The sequence below is a fragment of the Canis aureus genome, chromosome 1 (genome assembly GCF_053574225.1).
Source record: "Canis aureus isolate CA01 chromosome 1, VMU_Caureus_v.1.0, whole genome shotgun sequence".
Classification (NCBI taxonomy): domain Eukaryota; kingdom Metazoa; phylum Chordata; class Mammalia; order Carnivora; family Canidae; genus Canis; species Canis aureus.
In genome coordinates, this window is record NC_135611.1 from 51,064,171 (window position 1) to 51,082,987 (window position 18,817).

An 18,817-nucleotide genomic window follows, 5' to 3' on the forward strand; every position below is an offset into this window, starting at 1 on the left:
TCCCTGCATAGAGCCTGCTTCTCCCTCTGCCTGTGTCTCTGCCTCTCTCTCTGTGTCTCTCATGAATAAATAAATAAAATCTTAAAAAAAATAAGAAAAAGGATAAGAGCCATACAATCATTTCAACAGATGCAGAAAAAGCATTTGACAAAGTACAACATCCATGCATGATAAAAACACTCAGCAAAATAGGTTTAAAGGAAATATACCATAACATAATAAACTTTATCTATGAAAAACCCACAGCTAACATCATACTTGATGAAAAACTGAGAGCTTTCCCCTTAATCAGGAATAAGACAAGGATATCTACTCTCACCACTTTTATTCAACACAGTACTGGAAGTCCTACCCACAGCAATCAAACAACAAAAAGGAATAAAAGATTAAAATTGGTAAGAAAGAAATGAAACTTTCACACTATTTGCAGGTGACATGATACTACATATAGAAAACCCAAGAGACTGTACAAGAAAACTGCTAAAATCAATAAATGAATTCACTAAAATTGCAGGATATAAATCACTGTATTGAACTCTATTGCATTTTTATATACCACTAATACAGCAGCAGTAAGTGAAATTAAGAAAACAATCCCATTTACAATTGCACAAAACATAACAAGATATCTAGGAATAAACCTAACCGAAGAAGTGTAAGACCTGTATAAAACAGTGATGAGGGGTACCTGGTGACTTAGTGGTTGAGCATATGACTTTGGCTCAGGTGGTGATCCCAGGGTCCTGGGATCAAGTCCTACATCATGCTCCCCACAGGGAGCCTGCTTCTCCCTCTATGTCTCTGCCTCTCTCTGTGTGTCCCTCATGAATAAATAAATCAATAAACTTAAAACACTGATGACAGAAACTGAAGATAACAAAAGTAATTAAAGACATTCCATGATCATGGATTTTAAAAGAACTATTACTCAAATATTTGTACTACTTAAAGCAATCTACAGATTGAATGCAATCCCTATCAAATATCAAATATCAAATATCAAATCCCTCCTCAATAGCATTTTTCACAGAGCTAGATCAAACAATCCTAAAATTTGTGTGGAACCACAAAAGATCCCAAATGGCCAAAGCAATCTGTGAGAACAAAAAGCAAAGCTGGAAGTGTCAAAATGACGGACTTTAAGTTATCATACAAAGCTACAGTAATCAAAACAGTATGGTACTGACTCAAAAACTAGGCACTTAGATCCCTGGAGCAAAACAAATCCCAGAAATGCTCCACAACTACATGGTCAATTAATCCTTGACAAAGCAGGAAAGAATATCCAAAGGAGAAAACAGTGTCTTCAACAAAGGATGTGGGGAAAACTGGACAGTACCATGTAAAAGAAAGAAACTGGATCACTTTTTTACATCATAATACAAAAATAAACTCAAAATGGAGTAAGAATCTAAATGTTGGACATGACAGCATATAAATCCTAAAAGAGAACACAGTCAATAACTTCTTTCACATCAGCTGTAGCAACTTTTTTTCTAGATATGTCTCCTAAAACAAGGGAAACAAAAATAAAAATAAATTATTGGGACTAAATCAAAATAAAAAGCTTCTGCACAGCAAAGGAAACAATCATCAAAACCAAAAGACAATCTACAGGATGGGAGAAGATATTTGCAAATGACACAACTGATAAAGGGTTAGCACCCAAAATATACAAAGGACTTACACAACCGAACACTCAAAAAACAAATAATCCGATTAAAACCTAGGCAGAGGACTTGGAAAGCCATTCCTCAAAAGAAGACATCTAGATGGCCCACAGACACATGAAAAGATGTTCATCATCATTTACCATCAGGGAAATGCAAATCAATGAGATATCACCTCACACCTGTCAGAATGGCTAAAGTTAAAAACGCAAGGATCAACAGGTGTTGGTGAGGATGTTTGTGGAGAAAGGGGAACCTTCATGCACTGTTGGTGGGAATGCCAACTGGCATTTCAGGCTCTGTGGAAAACAGTATGAAGGCTCCTCAAAAAGTTAAAAATAGAACTACCCTATGATCCAACAATCATCCTACTAGGTATTTACCCAAAGAATACAAAAACACTAATTCAAAGGGATATACACACACCCCCTATGTTTATAGCAGCATTTTTTGTAGCTGAGATATAAAAGCAACCCGAGTGTCCATCAATTGATGAATGGATAAAGGTGTGATACACACACACACACACACACATACATGTATATATATGATGGAATATTATATATAACATAATTATTTGTATGCTGGAATATTAAATATATTATAATTATATACATGATGGAATGTTATTCAGCCATTAAAAAGTGAAATTTTGCCACTTGCAAGGATGTGTATGGAGCTAGAGAGTATTATGCTAAGTGAAATAAGTCAGAGAAAGATTGATACCATATGATTTCACTCATAGGTGGAATTTTAGAAACAAAACAGTTAAACACAAGGGAAGGGAAGGAAAAATAAAGTAAGAGGAAAACAGAGAGGGAAACAAATCATAAAAGATTCTTAACTCTAGGAAACAAACTGAGTGTCACCAGAGGGCAGGTCGATGGGGCGGGGGATGGGGTAACTGCGTGATGGGCATTGGGTGTCGTATGCAACTGATGGAATCACTGAATTCTAGCTCTGAAACTAATACTACAGTATATGTTAATTAAATTGAAATTGATTTTTTTTTTAAAAAAGATAAAGACTCTTAATTCTAAAGAATACACTGGTGGTCATCAGAGGAAAGGTGGGTGGGTGAAAATAGGTGATGGGGACAAACGAGGGCACTGGTTGTGATGAGCACCAAGTGACGTATGGGAATGTTGAATATTGTACACTTGACACTGATATTACACTGTTAGATCAACTAACTGGAATTAAAATAAAAACTTAAAAAAAGAATATATATAAATACAAATTTTAATAATGCCTTTTCTCCTAAAAACTGATTTTATATGCAATTAAAATGGTTTCAAAAGCTGTCCTTTGAGGGGCATCTGAGTGGCTCCAATGGTTAGGTGGCTGACTCTTGATTTCACCTCAAGTCATGATCTCAGGGTCCTGGGACTGAGCCTCATATGTGGCTCTGGGTTCAGCACAGAGTCTGCTTCAGGATTCTTTTTCTCCCTCTGCCTCTCCCCTTCCTTGCATGCTCTCACTCTCAATCTTTCTCTCTAAAAATAAATAGATTTTTTTTAAAGCTATGCTTCGTTTAATATTTGCCTGGTATGGGGATCCCTGGGTGGTGCAGCGGTTTAACGCCTGCCTTTGGCCCAGGGCGCGATCCTGGAGACCCGGGATCAAATCCCACATCGGGCTCCCGGTGCATGGAGCCTGTTTCTCCCTCTGCCTGTGTCTCTGCCTCTCTCTCTCTCTCTCTCTATGACTATCATAAATAAATAAATAAAAATTAAAAAAATCTGGATAATTTAAAAAGAGAAAATATTTGCCTGGTATGTCATTTTCTACTCTTTTACTCCCAATGCTTTTGTTTTCATGTTTTAGGTGTATCTTTTGTAACTCATGTAGAGCTGGATTTTCTACTTTAAACCTAGTCTTAGAATCTTAATCTTTTATTTATTTATTTTTTAAAGATTTATTTATTTTTTTATTCATGATAGACATAGAGAGAGAGAGAGGCAGAGACACAAGCAGAGGGAGAAGCAGGCTCCACGCCGGGAGTCCGATGCGGGACTTGATCCCGGGACTCCAGGATTGCGCCCTGGGCCAAAGGCAGGCGCCAAACTGCTGAGCCACCCAGGGATCCCCAGAATCTTAATCTTTTAAAGTTCAGTACATTTAAATTTTATTTTATCACCATTGTATTTGGTTTTATCCTATCGTTTTGTGTGTGTGTGTTTGTGCATGCATGTGTGTACTCACGTGCGCATGTGTGAGCGTGCTACTTATCTGTCCCACTTTCCTCTACTTCACTATTCTCTCTTTCTTTTTTTAAAACTAATTTAACATCTGTATTTTATTTCAATCCCTGGGATGGTTATCTTAGGCAATTCAAATGATCTTTAGCTTCAAGGGTTAGATGTTGAAAACCACTAGATGGAGTAGATCACGGGGCCAGATGCTGTTTCCCAGGAGGGTAAACATGACAGCTTCTGAGAAGCTCCTAGCCTGAGGCTCCAATGACAGCCATGGAGATGTTGAAATTGGCTGGGACTGATGACCTTGGAGGGTGTGGTTGTGTGCCTCTCCTGGGAGAAGAGGGGCTTCTGGACAAAGCCCAGGGCACATCTATGGTGTATACACTGGACAACATTGTACTGTTGCTCCTGCTGGGACTTGAGGCCTCCAACCCCAAAAGGGGTGTGTGTGGTGAGTCAGCCTGGGCATTGGACAGCAAGAACATTACCTGCCCCCAAGACTCAGACTTGAACCTACAAATTCAAGGTGTGTAGGGAGGCTTTCCAAGAAAACCAGCCTTTATTTACCACCTGACAACTGACGGAGAGCACAATTCCACATGGTCAGGAGTGCGAGGTGTCCTCAGAAAGTGCACAGCAGAGAAGAGCCTTCCATGAACAACACCAGTGAGGAAGCCTTCATTAGAAACACTCTTCTTGTTTGGCACCAGAAAGTTTCAAGCATGAAAGCTGTTTGAGTGCAGTAAGTATGAGACAGCCAAAGCCCCCACCTCCTTCTGGAAGTCCAGACAGCAGAAAGGCCTGGAGTGGGAACTCCTTCAGGAGCTCCTGTGTCACCTGTCACCAGAAAGGTCACATGCTGGTAGGGGTTTATGAGTGCAGCCAATGTGGCATGTCTCCGGCATAAGATACACACTTGGTAGTTCACACCAGAGAGGGGCTTTGGCCACGGGAGGGTGGGAACTCACTCAGCATTCATCCTTGCTCTAAAGAGATGTATTCATACCTGAGAGGGGACTGTGAGAAAGCCTCTGGTCCAGAGAGGTGGTGGGGAGACACCGTGGGAGCTTGTGTGCAAGCTGGCAGGGGTTGTGCTACATTCCCTGTCCCCCCCTCCCTGGGGAAAGCTGTCTGACCCCCACAGCTATAGCAGAACCCACCCCTCCTTTCCACCCTGGCTGTGCTGAGATGCATAGCAACACCCATGACATCAAATAAGGTGGCCCCTGTGTCTCCCCTGTCACTGCGTAGGCATAGATCTCAGCCAGGTGGCAAAGGGACCCTGAGGGGCATCTACTGGCGGCTTCTGGGCAAGGTTCTCTTGCTTCATGGCTTTCTTTTTTCTTTTTTCTTTATTTATTTATGATAGTCACACACAGAGAGAGAGAGAGAGAGAGAGGCAGAGACACAGGCAGAGGGAGAAGCAGGCTCCATGCACCGGGAGCCCAACGTGGGATTCGATCCCGGGTCTCCAGGATCGCGCCCTGGGCCAAAGGCAGGCGCCAAACCGCTGCGCCACCCAGGGATCCCATGGCTTTCTTTTTTCTTCTTCTTATTCTTTTAAGTCTTCAGCTGACGGCTCTGATGGTTTCAATCCCCTTATCCTGGACACACTTCCTCAGTATGCCCTGCACCATGTGATAATAAAGGCTTCACCACATTTCACCAGGGGCATCCTATTGAGGTGGGCTGCAAATAGAAATGGGTGGCTTCCAGCTGCAGGGGGTCAGCCTCAGGACCAGTAGCACATGCCTCAGGGCACCATGGAGCAGGCTCATTTCTGAAGGGTTTTGTGGACAGACCTTCTCATCTGGAATGCAGACTCAATTATGAGGTCAGACTTCAACCTGGGCTGGGGATGATGTGTATAATCCTAGAGTGGTCTGGGAAGGTGGGCAGGGGCTGTCCTCCTTCTCGGGGAGTCTGAATTTGCCTGGGATCTGGTTCATTGTGAGACCTTGGGCGGCCAATAGAGCAGGTGCACATGGGTGAGGAACAGCGAACAGGAGATTACAGTGAGCAGGGGTGGGGGTGGTAGGGGTGGTAGGGACAGCACACACTGCCTCTCCAGGAAGCTAGCACTTCCTCTCCTCTGGTAGACCTCACAAGGGTATCATGTTTTATGGGTACTAGCTCTATGTAGGATTCTGTGGTTTCATTTGCCACCTTGATGAAGCCATAAACTCAGCTATAGCCTTCCATGGATGCCTGCCCACCTAGGCTCTAGGCCCCAGGGATCAGTAGTTACTACCAAGGGGGTGGCTGGCTTCAGCCAACACAGTTTTCCCCCTGGAAAACTTTCTCCTAGTTCTGACATATATACTTTTTCTTATTAAGCTCTCAGCACAGCCATTCCTTTAAAAATGCATGTTTGTAATTTAGTCCAGTATTTTTATATGGTGTGCACTGAAAAGATTTTGAAGGGTATCAGCTCACCATGCTGTCAGATAGAGCTACGATAAACTTAATTCATACTGAATTCCATGTACTGATATATAAGGTAAGTAGAATGCACAACGAGCAAAAGAAACACTCCTAGGTCCCACTTAACAGAGTTTCTCCTTTTGACCGATGTGAAGCTCAATCCTTGCAAAAGTGTCTATCCGGCTGTGACTGAATCCTGCCAATTAATATCAAGGTCCAGGCGAGGTAGTCAGACTGTCAGGAATTACAGTCGATTTTCAAAGGACCTCAAATTACGGTAAAGATGATACAGAGGCCACAGTGTTATACAGAACAGATAACGTGTGTATGTTGTAGATGGGTGAATGGATGGAGGGATGGAGATATAGTTATTATTGCATGTAATTGTAATTAAGAGATATTGTATAGTATAATGTGTATATATTACACCTGTATGCATACAGGTATATGTAATTCTACCTAAGATCTCTGTTCCATAAATATATATACTTTCATTTCATCCTGGTAGCTAACTTATAAGACTATAATGCCGCGATATATGTGACTGACATACAAGTCATTATTTTTCTTCAGGATTTGCATGAATCAAAATCTGTTTGCTGACCTCACCCCTGTTTGATGGAAAATGATTGTTAGTGCTGCCTACTGCTCACTCAATTCCTTGCAATCGCCCCGCAGGTTGGAGAGAGGAGGCACGCCTAATGATTCTAGCTCAAATGCTGTACCTGTTGCTACTGACAGACTTTGTTCCTTAGAGAAGATATTAACTGCCAGCTGGCTGTGACAGTTTGTGAACTAACATTGACATTTGGGTTGGCACCGTAAGAGTATTTACAGCTCAGGAGATATATACACAATCAGACGATGATAGATCCAGGAATTTTTGAGGTAAAAAAGTAAAACAATATACAAATTACAAACATGATCCCAATAGAAAATGGTTTAAAAAATGAGTTCAGCACTTAGTATCTCTTTTAAGAAATATCTGCTCTTTAAGAAACATCAAACTTATGGCACATGTTTGCAAAGGGGATGGGGATTGCAGAGAACAGAAGATGGTCATTCAATTGTAGAGCTGCTCATCCATATGGGATTTCCTAAAGTCCACTATGTATGTCAGAAAAAGAAAGGTAGAAAGAGATAAAGAAAGAAAGCAATTTTGAATTATTATAAAGACAAAATATCACAGCATTGGCACAAAGACTAACCTTATATCTTTGCTACTTTTTTTTTTTTTTCTTTGCTAGGCTCTGAAGTGGCTCTTCTTTATATTCCATGAATATCACTTTGAAAGGAATTTAAATTGACATGCTTCTTTTATTTTCTTTTTTTTTTTTAATTGACATGTTTCAACACAGTCACCCAAAGTGGTAAAGCCTCTAGAAAAATGACAGGATGGCAATGAACAATGTAGAATTTGGGGCAACTCAATAAATACTTTGAATCTGGTGACACTTTTGCTGAACACTGTCAGATGGAAGAAAAGTCAGTTGGCATTCTTGTCTCTCTTCTAATTTCCCACAAAATACTGAAGATGCCACAATGGAAAAAATGGATTTGACCAGGTACTCACGGCTGTAGTCCCAGGGCAGTTTGCCGAATGGCATTCACCAGTCATCCGGTTTGGGATTAGGACATCGTCCCAGCAAGATGGGCCCTTTGAGAAAAACAACACGTATTTGGTGCACAAAATGTAACATAAATGTACCCCCTAGTACACTTTTGAAAATCTATTGATACTATAAAATTATAATGAAAGTAATGTGTAGTCCAACAATTTTCAAAATATAACCTACAGAACCTGGGTTTCTCAGGATTCTTTTGGGGGGTCTGGTGGATCAAAACTATTTTCATAAGTACGCTAAGATGACCTTTAGCTTATTAATTCAAACATGTAGTACATTCACATGTAGTAATCTCCCAACTGTGGTTCATTCAATTGTTTAAAAACTGAAATAGCTTTCTTAAGTTCACTGCAATTTCAATTGATGATATTTACTTATTTATTTATTTTAAAGATTTTTAGAAATTTATTTATTTAAGAGAGAGTACAGGCAGAGTGAGAGGCAGAGGGAGAAGCAGGCTCCTCGCTGAGCATGGAGCCCAACACAGGGCTCAATCCTGGGACTCCAGGATCATTATCTGAACTAAAGGAAGGCACTTAACCCAGCGAGCCACCCAGGTGCCCCTCAATTAATGATTTTTGAATGAAAACACCCATGCAATCATGGTCAAAAGGATTTTTGGAAGGCAGCCGGGAACCATGAGGAGGCACACATGGAAGGGCCACCTATCAGAGCTGGGAGGCTGAGCAGGCACGTGTACCTCCTCCCTTTCCTGAGGCACCAAAAAATGACTTTTAAAAAGTAGCACCGTGTAAACCCGTAAGAGCAAGGAGAGCGGAAGACAGGGGTGGTTGAGGAGAACTTCGCAGGCACTTTTGGAGACCTCCATCAGGCTGCAGCAGAGGAGGGGCCTTTGTGCCCTGCAGGACCAGAAAATTCTGAAGGCTCAGGAGGAAGGCATGATCAAGAAGAGAATGAGACCTGGAGCAGCAAACAGGGAAATAATAATTCTACTACTAAAGTAGTAGAAATACTTTTAAAGACCAGTGGAAAGGATTTTTCAACCTCAAATTCTTTGTCAATTTAGGAGAATGATAACAAGTGATTTTGGGATGTGCAGACTTACAGAGTGTACTTGTGTGCCTAGAAGTTCTCAGAGTTCAGGAGAATGTCAGAGGGCTTGGGGGAAGGTGGGAAGTGGCCTAGCTTTGGCCTCATCCAATGTGTGGCTCTGAGAAGGAGCTGTGGGACAGACGGTGGTGTCTCCGTAGCTGCAGCAGAGAAGGAGGAGGACAGAAGGAAGGTGTCACCAGCTGCGGTGATGACAGAGCTTCCAGCCAGAATGTTCTGGGATCTGTGCCCAGCCCGCAGAGGAGGTGAGAGCCAAGAGCTGGTGGCTGTGGTGATTTTATTACCATAGACATTGGGACCATGCCAGAGGTTTTGTGAGCAGTGGAAGTGGTCACCACCAGTCAGCACTAGGACCACCCTGTTCCATGAGCCAGACGGAGCAGTCTCCTGGCCACACTGCCGCACAAATCGATGAAAACTCAGAAGGCACGCAAGGATCCCAGCCATTCCTGTGTCTCTGTGAGTGCACACTTTCCCTCCCCCTGCACCAGCACACGTACCCACACAGGTGCATCAGACACACATACACACACACACATCACACTACCCACACTCAAACACACATGCATACCACACATTGACACACATCTCACCCCACAGACTTTCCTGTGCACATAGACACAATCACACCACATACACACATCGTATCACACACTTACCACATGGAGATGCACCACACGTACAGACACACACACTTACACACGCACACACACAATTTAGAGACAAGCAAGAGAAAGCAGAAGGAATATAGGAGATTCAGCATCTACCTTAAACATACTAAGCCAAACTTCTATAGAGGCTATTTAAACCAGACCTCGTAAGGAGCCACATTCTGAATTCACAGATCACTAAACAGAAGAATGTAAGCAGCAGGAAAGTGTTAGAAGCCTGAGCCTACTGTCCTTAGGGAGGCCCCAGGCTGGTGTCTGGGAAGCTGGATTTGGGGAGTGTCTGCATCCACTCATTGACACAGAGGGTTTGTGGCACCATAAATGTCTGGAGTCTGGCACTGTGGTCCATGCTAGGAAGGGGTGCACAGTGACCAGCCCCCCCAGAAAAGCCTGGGTGCCGAGTGAACAGGTGTATCCTGTGCGGCTCTGCTGGCAGAGGACTCTTGGAAACTTGCCTGTGATCTCCTCCAGACTTCAGATGCCTTTTCTCTCTGCTACTCTGGATCCTGTTACTATGTGTCAGACTGTCCACTGAGTCCTACAAACCTTTCCAGTGAATCGCTGAACCTGGAAGTGTGAGGCATTCTTGGGGACCCACGACATGATGATATTGATTCATCATCAAGGGAACATTCTCACACTCCACAGAAGGATCAAGGTTCACGATTAAGGTCCCATCAGTTACGGAAAATAAGAGATTTCATTTCCTTTGCACCTCTAAGTTTAGTGCAGGCATACACAGTCCACTGTAGTTATAGCAATGTAAATATCCACTTGATTTTCAACCTTACAATCTATATACTATTGAAAATGAACCAAGGGGGACACCTGGGTGGCTTAGTGGTTGAGTGTCTGCCTTTGGCTCAGGTCGTGATCCTGGGGTCCTAGGATCAAGTCCCACATCAGGCTCCCCCGCAGGGAGCCTGCTTCTCCCTCTGCCTGTGTCTCTCCCTCTCTCTCTGTGTCTCTCATGAATAAATAAATAAAATCTTTAAAAAAAAGATAAGAAAATGGACCAAGGATTGTGTAACCAAATGTACATGTCATGCCACTTGGACAATGTAAAAGTAAAGGCATGGATTTTTTTTTTTTTTAAGGCATGGATTTTTTTAAAAAGATTTTATTTATTTATTCACGACAGAGAGAGACAGAGAGAGAGAAAGAGAGGGGGTGGGGGCAGAGACACAGGCAGAGGGAGAGGCAGGCTCCATGCAGGGAGCCTGATGTGAGACTCCTCGATCCGGGTCTCCAGGATCACACCCTGGGCTGAAGGCGGCGCCAAACCGCTGGGCCACGGGGGCTGCCCAAAGGCATGGATGTTAAGAATTGGATAGCAAGGGTGGAGCTGAGAGATGTTGCTTTTTAATTAAAAAGTCATCTGTATGTTTGATTTTTAAGCATAGGCACATATCCTTTTGATCAAAGTGACACATATACTGACGTAAAGCAGAGGTAAAGAACTAATATCGAGCATTTGATCACATTCCCTCAGCCTTGCTTTCCAACTTAACATGAGGAATTCAGGGACAAATGTGGCTAGAATGCAGTCTCCCACGTTACAGTTCAGTCCTTGGCTGAGGACCCATCTTGGGGGTTACGTTTATCTGTTAATCTGTTTCTGTAGGATACTCCACGGATACTAGGAATCTGGTTTCTTTCATTTTTAGACAACTAGGAAAACTTTAGAGTCAAATCTGTGGCCCAGCTCTGGAAACTATACATAATTTACAATAAATACTAGGTTTGCTAATATTACCCTTGCTTTCATATCATTTTCCTCGATTTCTTTTCCTTTGATGTTTTTCCTTATTTTATGCACCTTTTTCTTGTTTTTTTTTTTAACCTCAAAATATTCTTGCAAACTTGTCAAATCCTTCTGAAGTGAGGCAGGGTCTCAGCAAAAAATTGCAGCTTTTTTTCTTTTGACTCTCCAAAATTACTGAGCACTTCTAACAAGAGCCGCTTCTTGTCCCTCTTCCATCTGGGACAGTAGCCACTTATGCTTAGGACCCAGGTCATAGGCAGGATGGTAGTGGCAAGTATTGGCTCACACTTGTGGCAGGTAGATGCTAACAATGAACAGTAGCACACCTGTTGCTTGGGAAAGTCCCTGGTTTCAAAGGAAATCTATTTCATTGTGGATAACCATTGACTGAACACAGAGACATTGCCTCCTTGATCTACCAACATGGAACATTCCTTCTGAGGCTGGTGTAGGAAGCACCGACCTACTTAGAGCAAGTGCAATGGTAAGAGATAAACCTCACTTTAGCACAGGCTGGAGAAGGAGCCCTAATAATCAAATGCATGGGTTAGGTCCCATTTGCATATCCCGCTCAGAGAAAGATTCCCTGCCTCAAAGTCTAGGATGAGTAAAGTCTGTACAGATACTTATTTTTCATGCCTTAATTTTTCAAAGTTCAAAAAGCAATGAAAACATTTATGCAACAATTCCTCTCACTGTCACCTAAGATACTACTTAATCTGATAAATCCTTGTTTTGTACAAGGAAATTATAGAAAACACGGTCATGATTTGCTTCATGATCTCAAACTATAACCAGAGAACGTAAGTAATAAAACCGAATAGAATTCCAATGAATATGGCAGTTCAACATAATGAAGCAAATGTGCTAGTTTATCCATACTACTCATAGTATGGGTATTGAATGTTATTGCAATATCCATCCTGAAAATTGAAACAAATGTTCCTGTGAATTTATGCCATTACAAAGCAGGTTTAACAATGTTGATCTTTTCTAATGGCTTAGAAAATATAAAATGTGAATTGGTTCACTGTTGCATACTGTGTTTTAACAGATGCGTGATGAAATAATTATATTTATAATTAATAGCCTTTATTTAGGGCTACAAAAGTCTCCAGACAACAAAACTTTAAAAGGATTACATATTACATGACAGTCATGTCAAGGAGAGAATCCCCCCGCAAATGTATTTAACCTCTCAAATGTAAAGAACTGGAGAAAGACATCTGAAAAAAACATGTCAGAATAATGTGAAATACGTCTTAATAAGGAATCGTTTGGAAGCTTTTAAAAAAAAAATTGTGTCCTTCTTTTGCCTAATATGGTTATACAACCAAGAGAATATATAAGTTAGTTAAGCTTCTAAAGCAAGGGTGAGCAAACTATGGCCTGCTATGACCAAATCCAGCCTAGGGTTTGCTTCTAGACAGCAAAAACAATGGTTTTAAATTTGTAAGTGGTTAAAAAGCCCAAAAAGAATAGTACTTCATGGCACATGAAGAGCAAGTGACATTCAGGTTTATGTGTCCACAAATGGACCTGAGTGGAACATGGCTGCAGTTGCTCACGTACCTGTTGTCTATGCTGCTTTTGCATTGCAAGGACAGAAGTGAGTCATTGCCACACAGAGGACATGGCTCCCAAAACCTAAAATATTTACTACCTGGTCCTTTACTGAGAAAGTGTGCCAACCTTGGATCTATGATAAGTAAAATTCTCCAAGTTCATATTGAAAAGCACTTAATTTTTTTTAAAGATTTTATTTATTTATTAAAGAGTGAGAGCACAAGCAGGGGGAAGGCAGAGGCAGAGGGAGAAGCAGATTCCCTGCTGAGCAGGATGCCCAAAGCAGAACTCGATCCCAGGATCCTGGGATCATGACCTGAACTAAAAGCAGAGGTGTAACTGACTGAGCCACCTACATGCCCCAAAAAGCACTTAAAAATACTATGTTAGCATTTTGGCCACCATGTAATGTCACCAGTTTGTAGAAGTAGCTACATCCTGAGTCTCAAGTGAGAAATTACTTCAATTAAAACCTTAGAACTACTGGCCTATGGAATCCAAGGTGTTGTTAGAATGCAGTGATTGAAGTTGTTGGAATTAGTAAGAATGGAAAACTGCAACTAAAGATGACTTTTGAGGATTTCTCTTGACAATATTACCATCAACAGAAAATCATAAAATAGAATATTATTTAAGCACATCTATATGGTGCATATAAATCAGAAATTCAGAAAAAAATGATTTAATGACATGAAAAGCAGTGACTAAATCTGTAAGGTAAGGGTCTTAAAATCTACTTTTAAAAATCATAGAACTAATCCATAAGTCATTTTTGCTATGTTTTGCATGTCCAATCAAGTGGAAAACTGAGGTACCTAATTGGCTAATTCTTATCCAAATATCACTCTGACAATATTCAGACAAACAGTTAAAGCAAAAGAGGTTTATTTCCCCCATCTCTGAATTATCTAAACAAATTCTATAACCAGCTCTTCATAGGTGGGCATATACACTGCCATGTAAAAAACCATTTGCAAATCCTGTTTCCCAAAATGTTACTAAAAAATCTTAATGTTTGCAGTTTTTAAAAAAGGTTACTGTAAGAGTGTCTGGGTGGCTCAGTCAGTTAAGCAGTTAAAAAAACTTAAAAAATATAATATAATAAGGGTTATTTTAATAGTACTTTTACTTAAACTATGCCTTTAACAATTATTTCGAGTTATCAAATGTGTTGGATTTAATATATCCTCTTAAATGATTCTACAAACATTTAAGGCATATAATCAAACTTCAGAGGAATAATTTTGAAAATTATATGACAGCAAAAGCAACTTTAAAATTGTTATGCTGGGCCTCCTTCCTTCCTTTTCCTTTGTGTCTAACCAAGTGATACAGAGAGAGAGCTTCAAAGTTCACAGACCTGATGAATCCCAAGTCCACCAATTATTAACTAGAGGCTCCTGAGCACGTTTCATTCCACCTTTATCCACCTCTTCTGAAAAGTGAGGGTTAAACATCCCCTTCTTGGGCTTTTAGGAATGCTAAATAAAACAACACCTTTAATGTTTGCCCAGTGCACAGGCTGACTTAGGGAAAGATGGCAACTGTTGCAAGTAGTATTCAAAATAGTAATCCCTGAGTAGGACTATTTTTAATTTCATAGACAGATAAGCAATAATTGGCCAGTTCCAAGGCACTTGACTCAGTCCACTATGTTTTTTATTTCTTATTTTTTCTCATTTTCCCCATTACCCAGCCATTCACCAGGGATTATGTCAGTTTCCGGAGCATGCAGCTTGTAACTCTTTTATTTATTTTATTTATTTATTTATTTATAAATTTATTTTTATTGGTGTTCAATTTGCCAACATATAGAATAACACCCAGTGCTCATCCCGTCAGTGCCCACCTCAGTGCCCGCCACCCAGTCACCCCCACCCCCCACCCACCTCCCCTTCCACCACTCCCAGTTCATTTCCCAGAGTTAGGAGTCTTTCATGTTCTGTCTCCCTTTCTGATATTTCCCACTCATTTTTCTCCTTTCCCCTTTATTCCCTTTCACTATTTTTTATATTCCCCAAATGAATGAGACCATATAATGTTTGTCCTTCTCCGATTGACTCATTTCACTCAGCATAATACCCTCCAGTTCCATCCACGTTAAAGCAAATGGTGGGTATTTGTCGTTTCTAATGGCTGAGTAATATTCCATTGTATACATAAACCACATCTTCTTTATCCATTCATCTTTCGATGGACACCGAGGCTCCTTCCACAGTTTGGCTATTGTGGACATTGCTGCTAGAAACATCGGGGTGAAGGTGTCCTGGCGTTTCATTGCATCTGTATCTTTGGGGTAAATCCCCAACAGTGCAATTCCTGGGTCGTAGGGCAGGTCTATTTTTAACTCTTTGAGGAACCTCCGCACAGTTTTCCAGAGTGGCTGCACCAGTTCACATTCCCACCAACAGTGTAAGAGGGTTCCCTTTTCTCTGCATCCTCTCCAACATTTGTGGTTTCCTGCCTTGTTAATTTTCCCCATTCTCACAGGTGTGAGGTGGTATCTCATTGTGGTTTTGATTTGTATTTCCCTGATGGCAAGTGATGCAGAGCATTTTCTCATGTGCATGTTGGCCATGTCTATGTCTTCCTCTGTGAGATTTCTTTTAATGTCTTTTGCCCATTTCATGATTGGATTGTTTGTTTCTTTGGTGTAGAGTTTAAGAAGTTCTTTATAGATCTTGGAAACTAGCCCTTTATCTGATACGTCATTTGCAAATATCTTCTCCCATTCTGTAGGTTGTCTTTTAGTTTTGTTGACTGTATCCTTTGCTGTGCAAAAGCTTCTTATCTTGATGAAGTCCCAATACTTCATTTTTGCTTTTGTTTCTTTTGCCTTCCTGGATGTATCTTGTAAGAAGTTACTGTGGCCAAGTTCAAAAAGGGTGTTGCCTGTGTTCTCCTCTAGGATTTTGATGGAATCTTGTCTCACATTTAGATCTTTCATCCATTTTGAGTTTATCTTTGTGTATGGTGAAAGAGAGTGGTCTAGTTTCATTCTTCTGCATGTGGATGTCCAATTTTCCCAGCACCATTTATTGAAGAGACTGTCTTTCTGCCGATGGATAGTCTTTCCTCCTTTATCGAATATTAGTTAACTATAAAGTTGAGGGTCCACTTCTGGGTTCTCTATTCTGTTCCATTGATCTATGTGTCTGTTTTTGTGCCAGTACCACACTGTCTTGATGACCACAGCTTTGTAGTACAACCTGAAATCTGGCATTGTGATGCCCCCAGCTATGGTTTTCTTTTTTAAAATTCCCCTGGCTATTCGGGGTCTTTTCTGATTCCACATAAATCTTGAAATAATTTGTTCCAACTCTCTGAAGAAAGATATCAATGTTACCCAGGGCAATTTACACGTTTAATGCAATCCCTATCAAAATAGCTTGTAACTCTTTTAAATGATATATTTTCATCCATAAGGTAGATATTGTTCTGACATCTTCCCCCATTGGATTTAAAGATCCCATGCTTCTCATGAAGCTAAGTACAGTGCTGTGACTATAGTCAAAGCTCAACAATGCAGTCATTAAATAGTGAGCAGGTAACATAATAAAGAAAAAATCCTCGGAATCAAAATATTCAGCAACTTAACAGATAGTTATTGAACATTTCTTAAAACCTTATGTTATAACCTTAGTTATGGAAAAGAGAGAAGAATCCTTTATCCTATAGATTTTATGGAGTAGCTACAAAAGCCAGTGTTAGAAAGGAACTGAGCAACTCATTCAAATAAATAGATGATCCTAAAAAAAATGCCCATACTAAATATTGGTGATATGTAAAGTAACTGGAATACACACACCCTTCTAATGCAAATATAAAACAGCACAGCCCCTCTGGAAAACTTTAGGCATCTTTTAGAAAGTTAGACGTATAACCATCAATGATTTGACCATTTAATCTTAGATATTTATCCAAGATAAATGAAAACAATTCTTTAGGTCTACCTAAAGAATTGTATACAAATGTTCATAATATTTTTATTCATAATAGCCACCAATTGGAGACCACCCAAATATCTATCAAAGTATGAATGGATAAACAAAATGTGATATCTCCAGCCAACAAAATACTATTCGGCAATAAATACTATCATATTACTTATAAATGTAACATGGATGATTCTCATAATTATGTGAGTGAAGGAAGCAAAAGCTGTGATAGAATATATTACGTTTCCAATTATATAAAACACAAACAAATCTACAGTGGCAAACAAATTGGTGGTAGCTTTGAGGTTGGGAGCAGAGAATGTAATGGGCTACATAAGAGCATGAGGAATTTTTGGGAGGGGTTTTATGGGCTGAATTTTGTTCCCTCAAAATTTGTATGTCAAAGTCCTAACACCCTACAGAATTCAAGTGTATTTGGAAATAGGGTTTTTAAAAAGGTAGTAAGTCAAGATGAGGTAATTATAGCGGGCTCTAGTCTAATAGGACTGGTGTCTTTATAAGAAGAGATTAGGACATGGATACTCAGAAAAAGAGGCCATTGTGAAGACATAGAGAAGATAACCCATGCACAAACCAATGAGAGATGCCTCAGAAGAAACTGACCTCACCAATATCTTGATCTTGGAATTCTGGCCTCCAGAATTTTGAGTAAATACATTTCTGCTGTTTAAATCACCCAGTTGGTACTCTGTAGGCAGCCCCAGCAAACTAATGTAAGGGTTAACAGAAATGCTCTCTATCTTAATTGTGGTGGTGGTTTTATGGATTTATACACTTGTCAGAACTCCTCATATTGTACCCTTTGAATGGAGGCAGTTTATTTTACACAAATTATTTCTTAGTAAAATGAAAAGGAAAGGGAAAAAAAATTAACTGAGATGTTGCCATGGGAATCCAATGAGGGAGAGAGAGGGAGAATCTTTGTATAAAATGGTGCTTGAACAATTATATATCAATATCCCTCCTCTGCTTCCTCTTCCCCCTCCTCCTCCTCCTCCTCCTCCTCTCCCTTCTCCTCCTTCATAGATGCATCACCAGAAGCCTCATGTTTAAGGAGCAGTATGTTTCGCATTTACTTCTACTGTGTTGGTGGATACGAAATTAGGAACTAAAGGTAATACTTATTAAAAGCAAACACCTATGTCAATGTAAATGGTAAGTATTCATCCTTTCTGATGGCTGAGTAATATTCCCTTGTGTATATATACTACATCATCTTTATCCATTCATCTGTCAATGGATATCTCAGCTCTTTCCAGTTTGGCTATTGTGGACAATGCTGCCATGAACAGTGGGTGGATGAAACTGGAAGGTATTATGCTGAGTGAAATAAGTCTATCAGAGAAAGACAATTATCATATGGTTTAACTCATATGTGGAATATAGGAAACAGCATAGAGGATCATAGAGGAAGGGAGAGAAAACTGAATGAGAAGTCATCAGAGAGGGAAAAAACCACGAGAGACTCTTAACTCTAGGAAACAAACTGAGGTTTGCTGAAGGGGAGGTGTGTGGGGAGATGGGGTAATTGGGTGATGAGCACTTTGAGAGAGTACATGATGCAATGAGCATTGAATGTTATACACAACTGATGAATTATTGAACTCTACATCTGAAACTAATGATGTACTATATGTTGGCTAATTGAATTTAAATACCTGGCAAACTCCAGGTTAAGATTCTGCTATGAAATAGTTTGTAGATTTCTTGGAATATATATATATATATATATATATATATATACACACACACACACACACTCACACACACACACATTCCATACTTTTAGAACATATATACACACACACATACACATACGTATATACATACACATATATATATATACATACACATATATTTTTTCC

The 18,817-nt window shown here is 40.3% G+C and overlaps 1 protein-coding gene and 2 long non-coding RNA genes across 7 annotated transcripts in view; 1 reads left to right on the forward strand and 2 right to left on the reverse strand.

The window, feature by feature from the left end:
- The window catches only part of PRKN (parkin RBR E3 ubiquitin protein ligase), a 1,299,642-nt gene that overhangs the window by 655,422 nt on the left and 625,403 nt on the right, over positions 1 to 18,817 (reverse strand). The window contains exon 5 of the mRNA XM_077899327.1: positions 7,869 to 7,952. Coding sequence (XP_077755453.1) covers positions 7,869 to 7,952 — 84 coding nt within the window. The remainder of the gene's footprint in view (positions 1 to 7,868; positions 7,953 to 18,817) is intronic.
- Positions 4,412 to 5,218, reverse strand: LOC144314824 (uncharacterized). Its single transcript, XR_013380679.1, has 2 exons — positions 4,878 to 5,218; positions 4,412 to 4,708 (listed from the first exon to the last, which is right to left on the reverse strand). It is a non-coding gene; the product is annotated as an uncharacterized LOC144314824 (long non-coding RNA).
- Positions 5,726 to 11,362, forward strand: LOC144314808 (uncharacterized). Of its 5 annotated transcripts, none has more exons than XR_013380670.1 (4): positions 5,730 to 5,859; positions 6,254 to 6,371; positions 6,974 to 7,183; positions 7,543 to 11,362. It is a non-coding gene; the product is annotated as an uncharacterized LOC144314808 (long non-coding RNA). The 5 variants fall into 5 exon arrangements; XR_013380667.1 differs by having other exon boundaries at positions 5,735 to 5,849; XR_013380678.1 differs by lacking the exon at positions 6,254 to 6,371 and having other exon boundaries at positions 5,726 to 5,886.